This window comes from Chanos chanos, chromosome 12 (genome assembly GCF_902362185.1).
Source record: "Chanos chanos chromosome 12, fChaCha1.1, whole genome shotgun sequence".
NCBI classification, from domain to species: Eukaryota; Metazoa; Chordata; class Actinopteri; order Gonorynchiformes; family Chanidae; genus Chanos; species Chanos chanos.
The window spans coordinates 2,464,104-2,490,432 of NC_044506.1; the positions used below are offsets into that span (position 1 = coordinate 2,464,104).

General features: G+C 38.1%; 1 protein-coding gene across 1 annotated transcript; it reads left to right on the forward strand.

Moving 5' to 3' along the window:
* Positions 1 to 24,774, forward strand: LOC115825433 (deoxynucleoside triphosphate triphosphohydrolase SAMHD1-like). Its single transcript, XM_030789267.1, has 12 exons — positions 1 to 15; positions 1,211 to 1,371; positions 1,905 to 2,020; positions 8,985 to 9,070; positions 11,297 to 11,476; positions 16,417 to 16,508; positions 21,398 to 21,494; positions 21,586 to 21,677; positions 22,443 to 22,552; positions 23,223 to 23,404; positions 23,547 to 23,633; positions 24,649 to 24,774. Exons 1-12 carry the CDS (start codon positions 1 to 3, stop codon positions 24,772 to 24,774), a joined length of 1,344 nt encoding a protein of 447 aa, XP_030645127.1.
* Positions 24,775 to 26,329: the final 1,555 nt, after the last annotated feature.

Sequence of the window (26,329 nt, forward strand, 5' to 3'; positions counted from 1 at the left end):
ATGTCCCAACAAAAGGTAAGAAGACACTGTTTTATATATAAACCTGTGTGTGTGTGTGTGTGTGTGTGTGTGTGTGTGTGTGTGTGTTGGAGCTAGCATATTGGGATTTTTTTGTCCTTCGTTTTTTTTCTCTTTTTAAATTTGTGTCATGACAAAGTAATTACATAGCAACTCAAACTTCATGCTGTGTTCACAGTGTTTGACACAGACACTCATCATTAATCCACTCATCTACTAATAGATTAACAAACCCTTAAGAACATTTAGATGATCTCTTCAAATCAGTGCTGTGCTGCACTGCTATGCAGTTCACTCTGTAGAATCATCCACATGTCCAACAATCTGCACTTGGAAATGCTCCTTTTATTTTGCACTACTTGAGGAAAGACAGAGAAATGTACTCTCAAGCCAATGGCAAACAGTACTCTATTTAGGATCCTAACAGAAATGTTCTTCTTTCTGCTAAGACAGAAAGGGAGAAACAGTTACAGCTCAGTAATGGCTTTCAGCACTTCTTACAAAAGAAACACAGTCCATAATGCCGCTCTGTGCCCCCAGTTAAGCTCCCCTTCCTGAAGAAAATACACGATGGAAATCCTTATGCAGAAGAAAACTGATATGATCAGGGAGTTGTAGCATTTTTGCTTACAGCCATCTGTATACTGGGGTCATCTGTATAATAAATAACTACATAAAGCTTTAAAATATGCCTGTCTAATGACTGAAAACTAGAGGTGGGAAGGGTGCATGTGAGCTGTGGTTTGAGCAGGTGGTTTGAGTATACTCATTTAGAGTTCATTTTGCAGTTGATTTTTGCATTGTGAGCACTCGGCTTTCACGATAATGTTAAACGTATGTGAACAAGATGGCTAGTTAAGACGCAACTGAAAACTATATATGTTAACAAACCAAAAGAAACTGAGCAAGATACTTAATCCACTCAGTGTCTCTTACTTCATGCTTACCTGGCAAAACATGTTCATTCATGCAACTGATGCATCAGCCTTGAGGTATTTTTTCTATCTTATTTTTTCTCTTGTGAGACTTTCATTTATTTAACCACTCATTCACTATTTTGTTGTATATGTGGTGTTTTAAATGGAGAAATCTAGCAGGGATTTTGCCTTGTCTAGTGAAAACAAATTGATTCACGGTATGAATTTAATATGCTCTATTTTGTAGGACTATTAACGGGTTTTTCTCCCCTCAGATATTCAATGACCCAATCCATGGCTACATTGAGATGCCTCCACTTTGTGTTGAAATCATCGACACCCCACAGTTCCAGAGACTGCGGAACATTAAGCAGCTTGGAGGAGGGTACTTTGTGTATCCAGGAGCTTCTCACAACCGCTTTGAACATTCCATTGGGTAAAATGATGACCACACTTCCTTGTTCAACACATTCTCACATGTATTCTGGACCATGTTCAGGTTTTTTTAGATATATACTTTGTCAGGTTAACTGTTTATATATTTGTATATAAATTAAATTTTTCTGCATTCATATGAATTGTAGGTGGAGTATCAGGCTATGTGCAATAAACATAACTGGTTATATCATTAAAAATAAGAATAGAGAAGTACACTCAATAAATGTCAGTAACATAACATTATATGCGTGTGAATGCAACATGTTAAATTGTAATGTTGAGAAAAAGTGTCAACTTTTGAAAGAAATGTCACTGATAAGACATATGCAACTAACAAAAAAAAAAAAAAAGAAAAAAAACTAGTGTCTAACTTAAACTCAAATTCTAGCCTCAACAGAGGCAGTGGGAATTGATTAAATCAGTAGTATTAGCTAGCAGTAGTACATGTTAGGTCATGTTTAAAATAGGAACTGATAAAGGAGGAATAACAACTAGAGTGTGTTGAATCTAAGAATCTGCGTGTGTGGTCAGTGTGTGTCACCTCGCAGGCAAGCTGATCAAAATACTGAAGGAGCATCAACCAGATTTAGGGATTGATGACAAGGATGCGATGTGTGTGCAGATTGCTGGCTTGTGTCATGACCTTGGTGAGTACTGAAAAGTTTCTTAGAATGCAAGAGCTATGATACATTAAACCAGGTCAAAACAGGTGCAGAAAGTATTATTAAATTGTGTTAACAGATTTTACCCCAGTGTTCATGTCATTACTTTCTGCACATACTTATTAATGTCACAAAAAAGTATATATGTTTAACTAAGTTATTTGATTTTAAACGTAGTTGATTGCTGTTCTTACAACAGAGCAGTAGGGCCAGACAGAAAGTCTGAGATTGAGAATAAGGTCGTAATATTGTGAGAAAGTCGGAATTTAATGAGAAAAGTCATAATTTTAGGCTACGTGTTATTTTAGAGGGGAAATATCAGAAGAGCAGCCTGCCACATGCTTTAAAATGAGGATCGAAACTGTAAACCTGTAATTTTTCAACAAGCAAAACCACACTTAACATTTAATGATAAGATGATCAAGTAAAGTTACCTGTTGACTGATGTCAGGACACAGGCAGGGACTTAAATGCAGATCCAGACAGTTTTCTCAGCAAAAAGTAGTTTTTTTTACCAAAACAGGTGGCAAAAAGTCGAAATCCAAAAACAGGTAGAGTTAGTAACCAGGAGAGAAATAAGGGATGGGCCGACAATCCAGAGACAGGCAAATAGTCAAAGCACAGGTACAGGCAGACAGGCAATAGAAAATCTGTTAAGTAATCAGGCAAGAGTCAAAAACCACACACAACTCGCAGAAAGCAAAACTAGAATGAAACACAGAAACTGGTGAGACAAACAATGGTGAAAAACTAGCAGACTTAAATAGGCAGAGGGCAACGAGGGAATGAGGAACAGGTGAGTAGGATAATACAGGTAAATGGTGGAGCCCAGACCACATGGCAACAAATAAATAGACAGCGCATGGTGAGGAAAACAAAATAAACCCCATAGTGTCAAACACTGACAAACTCGGGGAGACAAAACTCCACATTCATGCAGGAGTACTGACAGATGTGTGGCACAACACAACACCTGAGACAAACAGCAGTTGCCAGAAGCAGGCTCAGCTGCCATTGACTGTCCTCTTGCCAGTTTTGTTGATTGCTGGTAATATGTATCTTCCTGAAAATTAGGGCATGTTTTTTATCTTGAAATGTTATGATTTTGTTCTTGTAATATTATGATTTTTTTCTTGCAAAATTGTGATTTTATTCTCATAATATTACGGCTTTTTTCTTGAAATATTATGACTTTTTTATTAATTACATCATTATTCTCGTAATATCACCGCCTTATTTTTTCGAAATCTCAAATTTGTTTTCCCTCAGTGTGGGCCTAATACTCCGTCGTGCGGTATGTTCTGCACTTTTGCACATTGCAAATTTTTTAAACCAAAAGCAGTTAAAATGGTTAACTTATTTACAGTAAATGCATTGTCTGCTGGTTTATTTTGTTACTGTTCAGTACACCGTGTTCAGTGATGTAAGCAACACAGCTACAACTAATAAGACTGATAATAGGTGTGTTAGATTTACAGTAGGTGTGCGAATGATCAAGCATTGACAATAGTCAATAGTACTGGTGGCGCCGAGGCTTTGGGGGCCCCCCCAAATCAAATTCTGCTTAGGGCCCCATAAAGGCTTGGGGCGGCCCTAAGTATGTGATGTGTGAATATATCTGTAAATTCACACTGCACTGAATATGAGCTGCATAAGTACTGATCATAGTCTTGATAAGTAAGATGGTGTTGTATGTATGTTACTGTAATATAGACTGACAGACTGTGTTGTAAACGTGCATTCAAGACTGCACTTTCTAGTCCTTCTATTTAGAAAATCAAGTGCCTTCCACTTTGTGAGCTTATAATGGTCACCCATTAAAATGATGTGTGTCGATATGTGTCTTTTGTGCAGGTACCCACTGAAATGTTTATCGATGTAATTGTTTTATTAATAAGTAAATGGTCGTGAGAAGTGTCCATCAGAAGGCAAGCAGTGGAAAAGAATCACTAGTAAAGGACTGAGTTCCCATTGACTGGACTGCCAATCAGCGGGAGGCGTTGGCGAGATGAGAGAATTTTTTTTTATGTACTGCCAGCAGTAGGTAGACCAGAGTGGTGTAGTGCAAAAGGCAGCAACACCTTCTGTTTGTGGTGTTCGACAACACTAGTGTGGATTGTGTCGCATTTTACAAGGATTACTTTTTACTTTTTACTTTTTACTTTACTTTTCTTCTTTTGTGGATGAATGGAGTAGATCTTTTTTTTTTGGGTATTTTCCCTTTTCTCTTTATTGCTGGATCAATTCTGGAAAGATGTTTGCCAACTGCAACAGACTGGTAAGACACAGGGTTTTTAAATGGGACCGCTGAGTCCCATTCGTAGAGGTGTAACTATGCTATTAAGGGACTGTGCACTTTGCGGTGCTGGGACATTTAATGCAAATAGCAGGGCAAGTGACCTACGGATGAGGCCAGTTTGTGAACTCGAAGGCAAAGGATTAAAAGGATTGTAACACTATGATGCTCACTCCATGAGCCCATGGGGGGGAAAGGAAGCTCTTGAGCACTATTTCCTGTTATCCTGAATGTTTTCTATTATCTCACTTCCTCTTCAGCTATTTGCAGTCCAACATACTGATCCCAATATAATGAGTGGACAGGAGGGTGAGCGTGAGCAACCATTCTTTTCACTTTTGTGACTGGTAGCCTATATTCCTTTTTTATTTCAATTCCAACCTTAGTAATGAAATAATATTTTTTACTGGGTTGTCAATGTTTATATAGCCTGCATGAAACAACACGGCAAGAGGTCAGAGTGCTAAGATCTGCTTTTTAGTAGTCCATCTTTGGAACGTTGTAGTTTTACCACAGCAGACTCACATCAATAACATCCGCTGTCACACAGTTACGTAGCCTAGTGTAAGTGCAGTCAGATTCTCTTAGCACCATCTTTTATTAGCACTTGCCTTGAGTGATGTTTTCTACGTGAGTGATGTTTGGACTTGAATGACATTTGCACTTGAGTGATGTTTGGACTAATTTGTCACAACTTCGGATAATAAAGCAAAATGCAGCATATGCAGAAAAACTTTATCCACTCAGGGAGCAAGCCCTTCAAATTTAAGGAGGCACCTGAAATCCATTCATCCAGCTGTACTGTTAGCACAACTTAAAGCACAAAGTGGGGATGGTGTCACTGCAGAGGAAATTTCCAACAGCAGCACCTCCTTCATCTGCACCTACCACTACTGCTCCTCCCACACTGACCACACCAACCGTGTGCACACCAGCAGCAACCACCACCACCCATGCAGCAGTTAGGCCATGGCGGCCACAACAACAGACCTCCATGGGAAGTTTTGTTACAAGACCCATGGATCCATTAAGACAGAGCAAATTAGATGAGGTTCTAAATAACATGATAGCACTTCACTTTCAACCATTTTCTGTGGTTGAGGACATAGGCTTCAAGGTACAAGGTTCAAAGTACTAGAAGACCATGGACCCTTCGCACAGTTTATCCAGTAGAAAGAGTCTGTCAAAAACCCTATTGCCTAGGCTGTATGACAAGATCAAAGCAGATGTCATGGACAAAAAGAGTGCCCCTGCTGTATGTCTGACAATAGATTGCTGGACCTCTATGACCAACACAAGTTACATGTCTGTGACTTGCCATGTCATGGAGCGTTAGAACATGGCGGAATACCCAACCACCTCTAGAAATGAAAGTTTCTTTGGCTACGATTCTGAACTTCTGTCTACAACTGAGACTCTTATTTAATTAATGTGCATGGACGTTATAGACAACGCATTACATACGAATATGTGTCACTGATTGAAAACTGCCGATTGAGATGCCTTAACAACTAAAGCTGTAATGGAATATGGTATCTTGTTATCTTGCCCATCATTTAAAAACTAAGCTTTATTTCAGCTAATCGTGGCCTGACTATCAGTGTCAAAATAACACATTACATACTCATGCGTGTCATTGAAAACTGCTGTTTAAAATGACTGAACAACGAAAATGTGAGGGGATTTGTAGTAACTTGTTATGCAGAGAAACAGTTTTTGTTCATGATGCCATGTTAGTCATTCCATTTAGTATGTTTGATTAACTTTTCTGCCGCTTGGAAGCATTGAGGTAGGCTGTGTATAAAGACGTATACAGTGACGTAATGGCTCTGTGGTGGCTCTCTAGCCCATGGAAAAGCAAACTGGTTCTTAGAGCAGGGGTGTCAGACTCCGGGTCCTGGAGGGCCGGGGTCCTGCTGATTTTTGTTTTCACCTCTTAGTTACCTGTTGATTTTCACCTTGAAAACAGGTGTGGACACTCGTCAGCCAATCAGAGATTCTGTTTAGTTGGTCTACAAGAAAAACAGCAGGACCCCGGCCCTCCAGGACCGGAGTTTGACACCCCTGTCTTAGAGGGTTCGCAAGTTGAACTAGCTGCGAACCAGCTCTAGCACCAGCCCAGCACAAGCACGTGGTTCGCGTTGGTGGAAAAGAGGTATCAGGTGACAGCTACATTGCCACACTAGTTCCAATAAATGAAATGAGTGGATGACTTGAAAAAAGAGTCGTTCGTTTTACAAATTCAAAGATCCAAGTCAGTGAAAAGATCCGAACTTCCCATCACTAGTGGAAAACCAGCTGCTATCATCTGCTGAAGGTTTATATAGTTGGAACTATAATCAAAACCAAACTTGTTCACTGGCTAATACAAATGTCAGTCAAACCCATCAAGCATTATACAAATAAAAAAGGTGGTCTTGACTACATCTCTGGTAAATAGTGGTGTTTTGGTGGGGAGCTGTGAGCTTGGAATGTCACATTATTTGTTTGTCTGTCAGGTGATCAGTATGAATAATGTGTGTGATCTTTAGTACATTTGTTTTTGTTTTTTACTGAATGAATGAATGGTGCGAACTCATTGTCCAAGAATTGAGTGAACTGTAAATACGGGGTGTTTAATTGAGATTTGGGAGTGCAGTGTCTTTATTCATTTTTCTCTTTCTATGCCTTAAACAGCATTTTTTTCTCTTAATCATGTCCACAATATTGTCTGCAAAGTTCAGTATAGTCTGAGTAGTCTGCCCTGACCTTTAAATGCATTTTGTCGTCTTCACTATTTAAAAGTATAGAGAGAATTTGTTACAAGCTCAGTCAAATAAGAAGCAATTTAGCACACCTGCATTCCAAACAAACTGTAACAAACTGAGAGGTAGGCTGGATGCAAGTGCAAGCAGTTCTTAATAGAAATGCAAATCATAATCCAAACCATAATCCAAATCGTGGTCAATAAACAGGCAAGGTCTGGTACACTGTAAACTGAGTACTGAGGGCTAGGTAGAGGGTGAGTAGGAACAAGATTAACAGTGCGACAAGGAAAACTGGAAACAAGGACCAACTCAATACTGACAAGTGTAAGACTTCGAAAGGTTGGATAGGAAAACACAGGGTTATATGTACGCAGACACAATGAGGGAACAAACTGAGAACATGTGCACACAATAATTGGAGGCACAGTGATTAGCCAATCAGATCCAAAACTATACCTCTGTTAAGCATTTGCGTCTACAAAATACAGTGTTTATGTATATTCACACTACAGTGTCATGGTCACGAGATGCTCTGTATGTTTTCTATCGATTATGCATCTTTAGAGTAACAAACATGATGTAGTTGTTGGTGGTAGGCAAAAATATGTGTTTAACCACCAAGAAGCATGGCACATTCTTTTACATGCCAATCAATGGATGTTGATTTTTTTAAAAAAAACTCAAATTAATACATACACAGACATTAAAGAATTTCTTTCAAAAGGAAATATTTTATAGCAATTATTTTATCAATTGCTGCATATAAAAGTAATTAGTTACGAGGGAAAGTAACTTTTGCGCTCCTTCTAAATGTTTGCTTCAATTCTCTTATTAATCCATACCTTAGCTGTCTGGATGGAGTGGCTCCTTGGTCAGCGGCGACAGCACTGGGGTCTTTCGCAATTCGCTTTGTAGAAGCATGTTGTTTTACCAGGTGCTTCAGAAGATTAGAATCACTATTACTATTCTTTGAAGTGGATAAAGTTCTCACACCTGCACATGGACTACAACTCACCAGTGTATTTTTGTCCTTGATCTGGAGGAGGGAAAAATAATGTCCATATTTCCAGGACAGCAAGCTCACATTGCCTGAACTGTCGGCCAGTGTGTGGGCTAAATCTGACTGACTGATTCACTGATTCATTGAGCCACTGGCTGGGTGATGTTAGATCATAAACAGGAAATTGGGGTAACGGGCTACATTTGTCTGCTACAGTCTGCAGTTGTCCATTAATATTTTCATGCAAGACAAAAGTTAAGGAGTAACGAGCCCATTTGAATCTCCGTAACTGTAACATTACGCGTTACTGCCAAAGTTGTAGAATTACAGTAACGCATTGTTTCCAACACTGGTTGCGACTGATGTATTAAATCTTGGTATCAAACCAAAATAGATACCACAGCTCTAAATATTTAATCAGCCTAGAATCAGTCAGGCAGTATGCTGACAATCAATTTGTAAGGACCTCGTCTCCTCCCGCACCGACTCCAGCCATTCAGCGATCGGCGTCGCCGGTTTACTAATCATCGACCTGTCCCTTCATCATTCACACCTGTGTTCACTTTTGTTTTCCCTGATTCCCCACTCTTTACTGACCTCACCGTTTCACTTAGTCGTCGCGGAGTCTACACTTTCCCTATGTGTATTCTGAGCGTTCTGAAACTTATTCGGATATTCCCAGTGTTATTCTGAGTTGCTTTCCCGTTTGTTATGTATTCAGTGTTGGAATCTGTGTTTGTTTGTACTCACCTGGTTCACATTAAAATATACATCTCTGCACTTGCGTCCGGCTTCCTGGTGTCATCGTGACACAATTGAAGGTTCCGTTTTAGAGTAATTAATAAAGCTGCATTGATAAGGTCAGGTAAGTAGGCATCTACTTCATTATGTCATTTCTGTGTTAAGGTCACGGCCCATTTTCCCATGTCTTTGAAGTGTTCATGAGGGACGCTGGTGAAGAACAATATATCGAGTGGATGAAGAAGTGGGAGGTACGGTAGTTTTTTTTTTTTTTTTTTTTAATTGGAGACAACAACAGCAAAACTCACATTTATTTCACATTTCTAAATGTGTAGTCAGAATGTCATTATTTGTATTGGGAAAATTCCCTTATTCAAATGTAGGTGCATGGAGATGCTAAGGTGAGGTTTTTATGGTAAAAAATGTTGTTAACAATCTTATTTCACGCTGAATTACTGGTCAGACCTTCTCATATCCGCTATGGAACATGGGTAAAAGAGCAGACAGAAGCAAGTGGGATACAGTTGGACTATTTGCTAAGTTTAGAGGTAAATGCTGATTGGGACTTACAGATGATGGAGCCCATACTACTCAAACTTATATTAAAAATAGCAACCACAATAAAGGAAGAATATTCATACTGACTGAGTCGAGAAGACACATTGATATACATAGGCAATATGTACTGAATGAGTTAACTGGCATTGGGCAAACTGAAAAATACTTCACGTTCTGAATCAGAAATACATAAAAGAAGAAATGATCCAAGATGTGCATCATACCTCCATCACCAATTCCTATATTCTCCCACATGTGAGACAACCCGGATTCTAAACCACAGCATAAATGCTAATATCAAATTTGGATGCAAGTCTTTTAATTTTTATTTTTCCCCAGAGCTAATTAATCTGTCTGTTAACTAATATGAGGAAAATAATTCTGATTTATCACTGATTTAATATAGTAAAAGGTAGCTATGAAAAGATTAAAAAACAATACTGGCTTAATATTACTATTCTTAGTAGTAGCAGCAGTAGTAGTAGAAGTAATAGTAGCAGCAGTAGTAGTGTTGTTGTTGGTGGTGTTGGTAATAGTAATTGCTATTAATAATAACAACAATAATAATAATAATAATAATAGGGCTGCACAATTTGGGGAAAATATCTAATTGCATTTTTTTCTGACAGATATTGTGATATCAATCTGATTTGCGACATAATTTTTTAAAGTCAAGCTTCAGTTCAATATTCACTGTATAATAGATTTAAAACATGTGATGGAGCATTACCACATGAGATAACATCAAACTATTAACTGTTCTATATTGTAATGAAAGGATGAGAACTTAAAGTTCTGTTACTGTAATTACCGTTTTTTGCGTGGTAAAATTCATGAAAAAAGAAAAAAGATTAAAAACTTGCTGGTCAAAATGTCCAGTAATAATGCTCATACAAAATCTGGCTATAACGGAGGTTATCCCTAAGCCATCTGGAGGAGGAGAGAGTGACGTGGCTTATGCACATTACAAGCTGCAAAAACACATTGGACACGTAGGACTTTGTCGCGGTGAAAAAAGGAGAAAATAAAGTATTACCTGGTAGCCTACATGCTCCATTTGATGCCATGTGGACATAGCCTTTTAAAAAAAAAACAGGCTACAGATGTTAAAGGTTACAGATGTTTGGTAATAACTTACATTTAAGTGGCCAATGTTGAGGTTTTGCTCAATCGTTACTGTTCATTAAATAGTCAAACTGATTTGAGATCTTTGTCATTTTTTCGTCAACCTAGATGGACATAGATTATATTTGTGTCTGTAACATAGACTGTTATTGAAACATGACCAGTAAGTTTCAGATTTGTCTGGTAAAGTTTCAGGACACCAGACCGGTAAGAAAAATTCCTAGCAGAAACCCTGCTCCCAGGATGTATTTATTACATTTTTTAATTTTGCATAGAACAATTATCACAAAAGCTGTGACTGTATTAAATAAATAAAACAATAATAATAATAATAATAATAGTAATGATAAATTGTCCAACGTCGCTTATGGCTAACCTGGGGCCATTTTTCTGCACCATATTTCACGTGTTTGTTGTTGGTTGACATATACACAGTCACCTTGTGATTGGTGAGCGTGGCTGTCACACAAGGTGGGCGGCATTGAATTTATAAAACCATTGACACAGCAGTTTAAATCCTGGGACAGACGAACTGCATAATGTATATCGTAAATTGCAGCCTTTTGGGATTTGCTAATTGCATTGTCTCAAATCGTGATTTCAGCCCTAAATAATGATAATAATAATAATACTAATGATAATGATGATAATAGTAATAATAATAATAATAATAATAGTAATAATAGTTGCAACTGTGGTACTGGTGCAAGTGTATTAAGTATGTAGTGTGTACAAATGTCATGAATATGTCTTGCATTCTCTTAATATATTTTCTAATATCTTCTTGAGAAAAGCATGAAGAGCAATCGGTGAAAATGTTTGAGGCCCTGCTTCAGGAGAAAACAAAGGACACAACAGAGAGGACAGTTGAAGAGTTGATGTTTGCAGATCACAATTTTACAGATGAAGACTTTGAATTCATCAAAGCTCTCATAAAAGGCGAAAAGAGCTTGGATTGTTCCACCGCCAGGAGGGTAGGCAGATGTCTTTCTTTGTATCTAAGAAATATTATGTGCACCTTCATCATTTCTTATGACATAAATTGTACATAATCCAGAGAACACAAAGAGCTGTTCTGCTTTACCTTGCTTTTTTGAGAGTGTGTAGTTCAGTTGTCTGTAATGTGAAATTAATCTCTACAAACATGTCCCCGTTGACTATTAAAACCATGTAGATTACTAATTCAGTTAAACAGTTTTTGCAGTCTAAAAAATACTGTGGTTATTGTGCTACCTGTCTACCAGTCAAAGTTAATCTATTAAATTAGAAAATCACCGTTTACACAACATTTAACCCAACTTCTTGCCAGTTTTAGGACAGCAATAAAGTGAACACAAAAGGGTGCCTTTAAAAGTGGTTAGAGCTCAATGATACCTTTTCATGTTGTGCTGACCTCAAAAAAGCTGGCTGAGGGAGTCTTTCTTTAAGACTTAAAGGGTTCCGTGATTGTCTGTGCATGTATCCGGGACAGCACACCAAGGCACTGGTGAAGATATATGTAGCTCTGATTCAGACGATTAATACTGAGGATCTCTGGAAAGACAGAGACCAGTGTCCGGTTGCACCAACAGAGCATAAGGTCAATTGTAAGTTCGGGTGTAAAGTCCATCTTAGGCTACGTCCACACTAAGCCAGGTAAATCAGAAAACGCATAATTATTTCTCCGTTTAGCCCTTCTGTCCACACTAAACCAGTGCTTTCCGCCATCTAAAATGATACTTTTCCAAAAGCTTTCTAAGGTGCATGAATTTGAAAACAATGGGTTCTCGTTGTAATCAGGGGTCAAGGATATTTTGCAAAAGTTGGATGTTGTATTAAATACCCATCTTAAAATATGAAGGAAGGCTACCTGATGCTAAATGTACCAAAAATTGCCATTGTATTCATTGCTATTCACTGTGGCTACCCTGGGTCAGCACATGATGCCAGAATCCTGCGATGCAGCCCAATTTATCGCCACGCTGCATACCCACCAAATGACTATTTCCTGTTGGGTGATGGTGGCTACCCATGTATTGAAACGCCAGTTGCTATAATAACACTATACAGAGAGCTAGTTGAGGGACCTGTGCAGAGGCATTTCAGTGTTCACTATGCCAAAGCAAGAAACATAATTGAAAGGGCATTTGGCCAACTGAATTGTAGATGGAGGGCCATATTCCTGCAAACGGTGCCTCTGGATCACTTGATTCTTCCAAAGGTCATCATTTGGTGTGCATTACTACATAATATGTGCCTGGGTGTCGGGGATGGTGGAGAGGAGCTTAGGGAACCCCGAGGACAGGGACAAAATGCAGCTGAGGGAGGGGGGTCTGCTAGGAGGGACCAACTCGCAGCACTAATTTCTGCTCCTCAGCAGAGACACATAGTCCTGCAAGATCATGACTGATCGATGTATTCTATTTATTATATAGGTGGTTGGGGGGGATATTTCATTTCCTACAAGGCAGATGCACACACATTAGTTACACACATTAATTACTGAATACAGTAAATACTGCCCAAGTGTGTCTCAAACTGTCAGGCAGGATCCCGGCTTATGTAGCCATTACCTAAAGAGACTCAAATATCTTACCTTGTACTTTTTTAAAGGTTTTCTCACTTGCGGGATGCCTGCACTACTGTCATGCAGCCTCCCAGCCCCATCTCTTGTAAGACATGTCAACAAAAGAATCTACATGCATATGTTTCCAAAGAAAGTTTGTACTGAATCATATAAAGTTGTATAGACAGAGACAAAGACACATTATCTAGGCAACCACACATTCCAGACAACATTAACCAACATTATGAACTTACATCCATCCACTTTTGGCCGCATTTCTCTTTCCTGTGAATACATTTTCATGCAGACCCTTGAAATGATCATGTGGATAGTTAAGTTAACTACAGAATGTTTTGAAACGTCAGCACAGTTTCAGCTAGTTATGCGAGTTGAATTAGATAAGAATCGCATAGCGAAGAAACCACCAGTTCGCTCAGTCGTTAAAATTAGCAGGTAGCTGGCTAGCTATCTAAACAAAACAATCAGCAAGGTCAGCTTAACATTTCATTCATTTAAAGTTTCGTTGCTGTGTGTGGAACTGTTCACAGGGTCTGAGGTTTGAAACCATTTGCTTAATGTATATGCACTGACATTATTTCTTTAGTTAGTTAGTTAGTTCTTTAATTCGTTTGTTGTTGTCATCTTTTACATAGTAACACACTGTTTGTTTTGGTCAAATAAATTACTTTGCTCAAGTGAACTACCTTCTAACTAACATATGTTCTCCAGACAATAGACGAACTATATATTTGTTATAGTACAGTAAAACACACCACTCTACACTTTATAAAGTAATAAATAACAATGTAATGGTACTCACACACATAGGTGAATTCCTTCCCTTCTATTGTGGTGGCAGTTATCTGAGGTATCTGAGGTAAATGCTCGTGCCCACACATCAGTTGACAGTGAGCATCTCTGGAGGAACAACTCCTGGCGAAGTGATATACCTATGTTCTCTAGCTCCCTGCACACTGGGCAGTCCCTGCACACTGGGCACCCTACAGAATTTCACTTGAGACGGCGATATACCGTTCAGATTGTACTTCGCAGTTCACTAACAATCAAATGGAATGTACCCAATTGAGAGATGCAGACCTCTCTGCAAAATCGATTGTAACTCATTTAATTCTGAGCTGATTTTCATGAAATTAGCTAGTTATTAACAAAATATTGTTATGAGCAAGGTTATTTTCGCTCGGTCTATTATACGACTTTGTTGAACACTCGATTCTGATTGGTCGATTATGGCATTCTACTGTCAGTTATTTCTGAATAGCAGGCCATTGCTATGAATAACAGCCCGTTGCAATGGACCAACCATAGAACCTAACGAACTTTTTTTAGTGGAAGCAATAAAACCATTTTTGGTCAATATTTTGTGTCATGATTGATTTCTTTAGTAAGTAGCCGTGTAGATACGCAGCTTTGCGTCAGGGTCCTGGATAGCCCTGTTGGAGTTTATTTCGAAATAATAACTGGTTCACTGTATATGATTCCTTAAATAGTTATAGTCTCATTTTTACATGAAACTATTTTAACCTAGCCTAATTGCCCCTCAGTCACAGCATTATGTCTGCACATGCCATTTAGAGAGCCATTCAATTCTATCAGGGCATCAGGTAGGAATTAGATTTTTGATTACATTTTCTCCTGTTTTTGGAGAAATTCGCAAAAGCTGAAATTCCCTAATACTTTACACATGATGTTGCCTATTCATAGATCGGAGCTGGCATGTCCCAGAGGAAGTTGTGGCTATTCAGAAGGTTAATGTTTTGACATAGAGCTGATTAGATCCGTCCCCAGTAACTGAATTTAATTCCAGTAGCCTAAATAACCAGTATCATGTTCAATTTCTCACGTTTATAACAAACCAAATTTAATGAAAATCGATTAAATTTAAGCGAGTCAAAGCCGATTTTTGTACAGAAGTCTGTATCTCTCAGTATGTTTACTAGTGGATCTTGACTGCTCCAATATGGTGGACATGCAGTAGTAGTAGTAGTAGTAGCAGTACTAGTATTATTAACAACAACAACAACAATAATGATAATAATAATAATAATAATAATAATGTTATTAATATAGATATTTTTCTGTACGATTATTTTTCCTACTGCCTAGTCCTAATTATGCTTGTTCCTTCTACATCCAACAAAAGAACAACAGAAAATGGTTTCATATGAAGTACATGCTCTGTAATGTGTAATTATAAATGACAAAATATTGTTGGCTGTATTTTGGTTGTACTGTTGGCTCTGGTTGTCCTATTGCTTAAAGATTCTCTGTTATTTGTGTCAGTGTAAACATTATGGTCACATGGGGTCATAATTCATATCGAAGCACCCTAGACATCACAGCTAGGTTGCTAAAAGGAAAACGAGACGTGAAATATTCTTGAATAAGTGGTTTTTACCAGTCAGTTTTTGCTTGTTTAGAAGTTTCTGTTTGGCCCATGTGCAATCTAAAGTTAGATTATTAAAGTTTTTAGGTAGATTAAGTCTACAGTTTATTTTGTTCCATTGCTAAGGTCTGTAATGATCATACCTATGTCTTGCTAGGTGATGCATTGGTATGTATGAGGTTAGAGTGATCAGTTTCAGATACTATGCAGTTCCTTAATTTACTCATGCATAGTAGAAAGTAATGAGCTGCTTACTCCTGTAAATTGTAATTGTTGGTCTCAAATTCCATGAGTTTAACACTTGACCTGCTGACCATATGGTGCTAAATGTTGAGTTCTGTGTCAAGAGCTTTTATCGCAAGCCCATACTCTCAGATACATTGTCCTCTCTCATCATACATGGTACGCCTAGTTAATCACAACTGTCAGTCCAAGGGAAGACAGGGTTGTCCTCCACTACTTAAATACAGTGCTGCCAGGATATAAGGAACACTCCTGTTATCTAGTTTCAGTTTGTTCTCTCCTCTTTATCCCAGAAAGCAAAGACCAGCCACAAATCACCCAGTTTTGCTTCAGTTTTTGTTGTTGTTATTTTCATGTTTGTACATTTTGGCGCATTTAAAAAGCTGGGGACTTGGCTCTGTATGTTGTCTTTCAGGTGTCATTTCACATCTGGTCATAGGTGACTTGGAACTTATCTTTTGGTGTGATGTACTTTTGTTTTATTATTTTACACTGGTTCAGATCTAACCACCTGAATTAAGAGAGCATCTTTCAGGATTTCCTGCCAGAGCATGGGTTCACAGTGGAGGGGTTGAGTGTATAAAAAGAAAGAAAAAACTGTGTTGTCATGTACTGGGGGTGGGATAGACAGCATTTTTTCTCTGCAACTAAGAAAAAGAAGGTGCTCTGTAGATATTTGTGTTCTTATTAAAAATGAATTCTCTCTTTTCTATTTCTAACAGGCTGGGACACGTTCAGATAAGCCATTCTTATATGAGATTGTGGCCAACAAGACAACTGGTATTGATGTGAACAAGATGGATTACCTCAGCAGGTGGGTTTCAATCAGTTTTTGTATTATCAGTCACATGTAAAATTATTAACAAACTTTATAAATGTATCTACAAAAGGCTCTGTACTATAAAAAACAGACACTGAGATAAACTGCCTCTTTAAAAGTAAAGAAGGTAGGGTTATTGTGTGTCACTGAAGGGGAATTTATGGTTGGCAACTGTGTTTGCACTGGAGATGCACACTCATGTTATCTCAAATGAATTTGTGTTCAATACCTGTTGAAGTGTGTTCAGTGTGTGGTAGAGTGTTTGGGCCTGTTACAGTTTCATAGATTATGGAAATTACAAGACAGTCAAACCCTGGCAGTTTACTTCCTCTGCCCTTATAACAATGTCATCAGTTAAAATGATACGTGTAGACTAGTTACACATGAAGTGAGTGTGTTACAAACTTAAACAAACGAACAAATTGTCGTAGCTGAAATACTCTTTGCGCATCTCAGCGTTACTGTTGAGAGCACTGACATTTTGTGTGATCCACAAGATACTCCTGAGCTCCAGAACGTTGAGTCAATTTTTCTGTTATGTCAGTATTCGACCAGGTCTTTTCGAGAGTCTTTCTGTACTAGGGATGGGAATGTTTTTTTCTAAGGATGTCCTGATCCGATCTCAAAGATGGGTATCGCGGCAGATCAAGGCATTTTTAACGGATTGTATTTACTGAGCACGACCCTCAGCCCAATCCTTTGTTTTACATCAGCTGCCACATAGGTGTAAACGGAGAGCATGATTTGTGGCAGGACGCGGCTAACACGTCAGGAAATGTCTGCAGTGTGGATATGTTTTAAATTGGGAAACGAAAGCAGTCCAACAGCCACTTGTAATGGTTGCAATGCCAGCATTCCGCGAGGCGGTAGTAACACAGCGCTGCGTTCAATAGGCAACTGCCACTTTAATACGGCACCTACAAAATACACACTCAGCGGAATACAGTGAGTTCACTCAGGTAACACAAAGCAAAGGCTGCTCCGAAGCAACACACATTGGAGGATATGGTTTTAAAAGGAGAGAGAAATTTCCTCGAAACAGGGCCAAGGCCAAAAAGATTACCGAGAGTTAAACTGAATTAATCGCTTTGGATGACCAGCACATGTGGTTACGAATACAGAGGTGCGCTCAAATTCGGCAAATTGAGGAGAACGTTCCAGGCGAACGGGTTTTCTTTTAACTTTTAGTTTTGAACGTTTTTTAGGTCAGCATGCTCCGACGACATTAATCCTCAAGGCTACTAATAACAACCAAGGTATCATTTCAAAATTGAAACACCTAACGTTTTAGCAGTATGTGATGTATGCGAGTTAGCCTAAACTAACGACCACAGAGAGCAAGACAGTCACTTAACTAATGCTAAGGATTGATAACAAAGCATACAAAAAAGAGACTTTCAGAAAGAGTATCAACGAATCTGACAGTTAGACAAGTTAACCACTTGAATTATTGTAAGATTCAATTAAATCGAACACTTATGTATATTTTCTAGTATAACTCCCACAGCCCGCCTTACCGTTTCGACACTACATTTCAGACACTGCTCTACCGGAGCTTTACAAGAAGGATTACTTTCTGTAAACAGTGATATTGGGCTCTAAATAAACTTAAACTTGAAACTTGAAACTTGAAACTTATTTTGTGAAATAAAAAAGTAATTTAAAAAAAATTAAGGAATTGCTTGGCCGCAGGCAATGTTTTTCTTAATGCATTTGTTATTCACTTGTCAAGCATGTACATTGAATTGGTTTTAATAACTTTAATGTACTTGAAATGTGCACTGTGCAACTGTATTACCTCGGAAAATACAAGTATCCGATTGGGACATGGTATCGGCAGATACTCAATATTAAATGACTCGGATCAGGATCGGGGGCAAAAACACTTGATCGGGACATCCCTATTTTTTTCATTTAATGTAAGACAGAGCTAGAGCAGGTGACTAGGAGTGTAACAATGCCTTGTAGCCCGATGTATCACGGCGCAAAAAATGCGACAGTAGGCATCATATAAGTTGGATGGTTCGGATCATATAAGTTGGGCGGTTTTAGTTGTCAGCTCTAATTATATTTTTGCATTATCATCACTAAACATTTCTTTTACTTTAAATGTGTAGACATACAAATACATACAAATACACGAAATATAACGAACACAAGGCCTACATTACACTTCATCAGTTGTAGTAAATAAATATCTAAAATGAAAGTAGTCACAATTTACAATTTGGTATTTGGCAGACGCTTTTAGCCAAAGTGACTTACAATAAGTGCATCAATCAGATCCTATTACCTCATAAACAGAGATCACAATAAGGCTGTGCATTAATTTACACTTTGTATTGCGCTCCTGGAATTCTTTGACAGTGAATGACAAACACAAATACAAGACAAGGTTAGTATTTTATATATATATATATATATATATATATAGAAAGGGAGGTCAGGCAATGGGGGACAGGTGGGTTCTGAGGAGGTGGGTTTTCAGTTTCCTGCGGAAGATGGCAAGAGATTCCGCAGTCCTAACTGAGTGAGGGAGGTCGTTTCACCACCGCGGAGCAATGGCAGAGAAGAGGCGTGGTCGGGAAGAAAGGCTGCCGGGTTCCCGAAGTGAGGGGACTGTTAGTTGACCAGAGGTGGTAGAGCAGAGGGTTCTAGCAGGGGTATAAGGAGTCATCACGGACTGAAAATATGATGGGGCGGAGCCTCTTGTGTCCTGGTAGGCCAGCACCAGTGTCTTGAACTGGATGTCGGCTGCTACCGGAAGCCAGTGGAGTGCAGTAAGTAGTGAAGTGACATGAGAGTGCTTTGTGTTACCAGTGCACAAGTCATACGTCACGCTTCGAGGCCTGTGCATATTTCAGTCATAGACAAAAAGAAGAGGTTTCAGTAGCGGACTAGCGACATTAGCATAAAGAGTAATGAGTGTGGCTGGACCTGAGATTGAAATCGAGGATGCGCCATCCTTCTTTAAATCAGAAGTGTGGCAACATTTTTGGCTTTCTGATCATTCAGTAGGAGAAAATAACTGACAAAACGAAGACGGTATGCACCGTAGAATTACTATCAGCTGGATGGCTAATACCACAAATAGGATGCAGCATGTACAACACCACCACACCACCAGTCAGGAGATGTGAGAAAGAAAGTGCTTAAAGGCCAAACTTCTCTTGAAAAAAGTTTTTCATCCATTTTGCAAGAGCACAGTATATCACCAAATCCATAAGAATGCTTATCGCTATAGACATGAGTCACTCTGTAATACCAGCCTTGTACAACAAAGTGAAAACCAAAGTGGCAGAAATTCTGAAAGGTGCAATGAGTTAGCTCATTAACCTGTGGCTAAATCTGAACATTGTGTGTTGAGGTGCAATTTTCATCATTTCATATTAATATAATACAGTCAGCCCCATTCAATTTAATATTTTATATCTGAGGAGTATTTATTTTTGTTTAGCTTTCAAAGAATTCCTCCTAGGGTCAAGCTTTTGGTTTAGTGGTACAAAAAGACAATAATAGTTTAGCATTGTTAATGCATCTAAAATGAATCCATTGTTTTCATTCTAGTGTCAGTTCAATTGATTTTCTTAAAGATATGGTGGAAGAATCGAACTGTAAACATAGTATTGTGAATCGAATTGAACTGTGAACTTAATGTATCATTACATCCCTACAGGTAACCCTGTTTCAGAACTAGAGCCTGTGGAGGAAACCTAGTGGATATGTTGTATATCACACTTTAACAGCTCAAAACACATACGTTTCCCATATACTTTCAACAAAAACTCATATATCTGTTCAGTATACAGTTATGTGTGCTGTAAGCATGAGGTCACGTGTATGTATTCAGTATGAAGTTGTATGTCTGAGCAAAGGGAGATCTGAGGCTACATCATCTCAAAGTGTTCAGGTCCTGCCCACTGCACTGAACATCTTTTCCAGGTATTTTTAGGTGCACTATATTACTGAACATTATCCCATCAAATCGACTATGGGGTTTCATGGATCAGCATGTCACGTTATATGTTGAGGTATACGGGCTCACTTTGTCTGGCCATGAACATACTGGAAGAGATGAGACAATTTTTTTTTACCATTTGAGATATCTCACACTGAGCCATAGGTCAACTGTGGACGGCCTCCTGCAAAAAAAACTGTGATAACGTGCTGTTGTATAAAAAACATGACAGATGCGTACATCAAATTCCAAAAAACAAACTGGTGAGCAGGGTGGGGTGTATGGAGAGTTGAGGGGGTTGACAGCGTCACCTAGGGGAGTCTCACCCCTGGGAAATGTTTTAGAAGGGCTGACTACTCAGGAACCCAAAAAAGGGCAACACAGGTTCGTAACAGCCAAGAAACCAGAGACGAGATTCCACCAAACAGTAAATTTTATTAACAATTTCATTTAAAACAAATGGTCATCCCACCAATTAGTGGGGCAGTACACCTGCAGCAGCCGGAATGGACACAGAACATTACACACAAAACGCAAAGTATCTCCACGTACAATATTACACTGAAAAAAAGAAGCCAAACCTGGGGCAGGGCTGGGGCTTACTGTTGCAGTAAGGGGCAAGCTGAAGGGGGAAGGGGTCCTGAGGCTAAACACCACACGTGGATACAACGCAATCTAATTTATTGCAATTTGCTCTTGGTTAGTGTGCAATTGCAATATTTGTCCATTGTTTCACTGGTACTGATTTCAGACGGAAAATTTTTATCTTACTGAATTTTGCTAGTTTTTATTCCGGCTTTTGGGTATATGCTGTCTTCCTTGTCCTCTGCACAGAGTCAGCCACAAGCAGAGATTTATTGGATCTTAAAGTTTAACTGTGCAGAGAATCATTGTCATAACAGCTATCTGACTGTTCTCTTCACAGGGACTGCCACCACCTGGGCATTAAATGCAACTTTGACCACGAGCGCTACATGATGTTTGCTCGAGTTTGTGACAACCAGATCTGCGTGAGAGACAAGGTGATGATGTAAAATGATGTCACTCAGAATAACAACATATTAAATGAAATCTCTGTGTTCATTTTTATAAACTCGTTTAACATCTATTTAGGAAGCAAGGAACATGTATGAACTCTTCCATGCCCACCACAGTCTCCACAGCAGTGCCTACCAACACCCAGTTAAGAAGCTCGTTGAACAAATGTGAGATACATTCAAAATTTTTTGTAACTCTGTAATTTTTTGTAAATGGATAGTGGGATTTGAACAGTGCAATTAATATTTAATATGTGTGTCCCACAAACTTTACTGTACCAGTTTACACTGTTTCACTCAGAAATGTTTGAAATAGTTGTTCGAAATTAGTCATACTGTCGGATGACTTTTAGGGCTCAGCAAACTGTACATGCATCACATGCATCAAACTGTTGCCCTCCAAGTCGTCCCACACTCTGACTACAGAGAGAGTAGAGGAAGGTGTGAAGGTCTTGCAAGTTCTGGATTCTGACATAAGGCAGTCAACACCTATATGGCCTTTATCAGTCTTTACCTGACTCTTTATGAAATAGCTTACTGTAAGAATTTGTCATGAATTTAATGTTTAAAATTTTTATCTAAACCCCCATCCACCCATGACATGACACTTGATGCATCTATAAATTACAAAATAACTTCTGTTGGTTAAGCAATACTTGTTAACCTAATCTGTCTGAATCATGTAGACATGCAATATATGCTTTTTTTATTTACCAATCTTAAATACATTACAAGGAGTAAATTACGTCCATAAGTTAGATATAATGTCCATAAGAAAGACTGTGTCCATAAGAATAAGAGCTTAGAAATACTGACTCGTGTGTTGAATGTGTCTTTATGTAAATTAGGCCAGAAAACTGCCCTTAAAATCTCGTTTCATAAACCAGGGTTTATCAGTTCTTTATGTTTCTCTTTTTTTTCCATTTTTGACAGGATTGTCGATGCCCTTTTAGAGGCTGAAAGAGCTGGGTTTCAGATTCTAGGCATCAACAAAACAATCACAGAGGCTGTGGAGGATGAGAAGAGTTATCTGCACCTCACAGGTTCAGTGTTATTCCTCACCTACGTTTAAGAACAAAATATGCAAATTTACAGCAAACCTCTTATGCTACTGTTCTGCATTCCTTCAATACACTATATTGTCTAGAAAAAATAAAGCCACGCATTATGGCTCCTGGTAAAAGTCCTCCTCAGTCTCATAGAAAGAAGCAGCTGCTGACTCTATATGTATCAGAGGAGATGTGGTAGTCCACAACCCCCCACTCCATCTTCATGGTTGTGCAAGAGACAGGGTGCAGTAATACAAAGTGTTTGGCCGCAATCAAAAGGTGCCTAAAATTTGAATTCAATTTAAGTACACACAACAGTAGAGCATGCTGGAAGGAGCAATGGTCTTGCCAGCACTGCTACAATATAGTGCTATGTCTTTCTAAAAAAACTTCCTGACAAGTGCTCACAAGGCAGAAGTGTTCATATGATATTGACCAGTTCTGTTGTAGTCTGTCATATAAGATAAGCCACTGAATCAGTCTCACTGTTAGAGCAGATTCAAATATCTCTTCACTCTGAAACAAAAAATTGAGAGGAAACACCAGACAGATATGGTCTGACCAGTCAAAATCCACCAGTCCTCATGACTTTTTGGGACATCCCTCAAATCTACAGAAAAACTCTATTTACTATCTTATGTTGGTCTCTGTTTGTGCTCCACAGATGATGTTCTTCAGGAAATCATGCGACTGTCACTAGAAGATTCTCAGTCTAAAAATCCTCAGTCAAAAGTTCCTGATCTGTCAAAAGCTGAGAAGCTCATTAAGAGAATCCAAACACGAAAACTTTACCAGTGCATTGGCACTAAAACACTTGAGAAGAATGTAAACAATAAGGACTTGAGAGTAAGAAACAGTTTAAAGTTCATGGGGTTGTCAACAATAATATTATGATGTAAATGTGAGTTGTAAATAAATCAGTGAAAGAGATTCATTAAGCATTAGGTGTGTACTGTCCATTTCCAAAACAAAATGATCTCTTTTGTAGCATTTTCTTAAGAACATTTCCAAAATCCTTGAAGAGCTTAAAAAGGCAGGACTGGGAGAACTGGAAAGCTCTGACTTTGATGTTTTGGTGGGTGATGTGATGTCATAAAAATATCACTTGAATTTGGCATAATTTTTAGGTAATAAGACAGTTATGTTTAATATTGTGGATAGCAGTGTAAACACATGTTTAGAGACATGTTTATGGATTTAACCAGAAGTACCACTGATAGATATTTCATAAAGATCCATCATTTGTTTTATGTTACATCCTGAAATTGTGTCTGCTTATAAGCTTAGAGGTAATCTTTATAATGTTCTGTCATTAGTTTTTCACTTTGTCTCTTTTCTCTGTGATAGAGCTTCAGTCTGGACTATGGCAAGAAAACAAATGATCCAATTGGTTCATTAGGATTCTATACAAAAAAAAATCCTGAAAAAATGATTCACCTGAACAGAAAAGAGGTATTACACAAAAGCATTACTTCTCACCAGATCCACCCCAAACCTTTTTTTTGTTTGTTTGTTAATTTTTTTTCATTTAATTTTGTAAGATGTACATGGGCATATTCTTGTCAGTTTAAAATACAATGGAAAATAGCAAACTAATTCATTCATTCATTATAAAAAAACAAAACAAAACAAAACAAAACAAAACAAAAAAAAAAAACAAGAAAGCCTACAAATGTAGCACACAAACAAAACAACGAGCTTTAGAGCAGTCTCATACTGAAGATTTTTAAAAGTAAGTGTAAATCACTCTGTGCAAAGGAAGCGAATCTTGCAATAATTGATGTAACAATTATGCGATAATTAAAAATATGTTTAATTTTTTCCTAGTTACCAAATGTAATTGGAGACGAATAGCTAAGTGAAATTTATCAACTGATCAGTGCACACCAACCTCACAGTGCTGTGGTTATTCCCAGAATTTTGATTTATAAAGCTTGATAAACGATTCATATGTATGATTAATTAATAAATGTACAAAGAGTAAGTGCAGTAGCACATATATATGAAGACACAAATGTACTTTTCCTCTACACATTTTACTTCTCTTTTCCAGGCTGCAGTGTACTAAGCATTTTCATTTCTTTCTCAAGGTATCACACCTACTGCCGAGCAGATTCACTGAAACCAAGGTAATGCTGTACTACAAAGGCGAGAAAAAGCTGAACTTAGATGAGGACACAAAAAACAAGGCTTTGGAAAAATTTTGGGACATTTAGTTGCCAGAGCACATTTAACAAGCATGAGCAGAGGGTATAATTAACAGTCCTGACTGTGTTGCATGAGTTGGTGGCAAGTTTTTTGTGTACTGTGTCCTCTGTCTCTTAAATTGTTTCTTTCTCTCAAATTGTTTATGTATTGCAAGAATGTATGTTCTAAGAACTGGGGAAAAAAGATGTCAAAGTAAAACGTTTGGGGAGTCTGTGATTGCTGGGAATTTTAAAATGTATTAGTACATATTAATGCAAATAAAGAAAATTCATAATGACTTGATAAGCATATCAGATACACTTAACTAAGTAAGGTGACAACATAGTGGTTACTCTGTAGAACAGAGGAAATTGTTGCTAAATTTGCAAAAATTCAAAGATTTTCTTTTGTCTTTTTGATTTAATGAAGATTTTAAGAAAGAAAAAAGGAGAACAAAATGTGGGTTTTTTTGTATTTTCCATCCTATGTATATACATGAATAAGATATACATTTAGATGTATTACAGTTATATATCTGGAGAGGGCTATTCTTTAAATGTTTGGTGATAATCACACAATGACTACTTGGGGGACTGATGAGTCAGAATTTAATTTACCTTGGTGAAATTATAAAAATGAAAATACATTTAATACATGTTTAGCCATTCAAAAGAACAGTGATTATAAGTGTGTGTGGTTCTTATTTGTTATGTCCTCATATTCAATAAAGATGGGATAAAACCAATGCCTGTGCTGTGGAGAAGCAGTGTGTTAAAGTGAAACGAAGGCACAATGGGAAAGAATAGTATTTGTGCAATAAACATTATTCCATGGTATTCATATTGTAAGTCAGAAATGATCGAAACTACTGTAATATGAGACTACACTACTTGGATTACATTGTTATAATCTGGATTAACAATTTGTCACTTACAACCCTGTTCAAAAACCCATCCTGGACAGGTAAGATCTGTTGATTGGCAGTATATACTCCAAAATAAGACCAACAGAACTTAAAAAATTAAACTACATCTGAGACAAGATTTCAGTTTTTGACAAATTTTCTCAGCTGTAAAAGAGAAAGTAAGATGTATCTGAACAGCATAGCCAAACACAGCTGGCAGCCTGGATTTGAGCCTGCACAAGTGTGCCCCTAGTGGATTGTTGTGGAAGTAGTGGAGGCATGCATTGGTCAGCTCCCTGGGCACTACCAGTTGATATTTCAACCCCACCTAGGTATTGTCCTATAGAGGACATTGTCATATTATACTTAATTATTCTGGGTTTTAGCACCTCCTACCAGTCATTTACTAGTGCAGTAAGGAAGGCTGCCTTAAGTGAGGTTACTTTAAGAGACGGCCTCTTTCTCATTGGTGTAACTCATGCACGTGACTTGTGACATCACACTTTGTTCTGCCATTTTGTCTCCAGCATTTACTCTAGAAGGCATTTCATAGTTCTGTCAGATAAATCTTTTTCCTTCTGTTCGTGTAAAGCCTTGGAGAAGATTTGCTTGTAACTGGCATTGTTCATCTATAGTAATCAGTTGTGTGTGTGTGCATATTTAGTGACTGCATACACTTT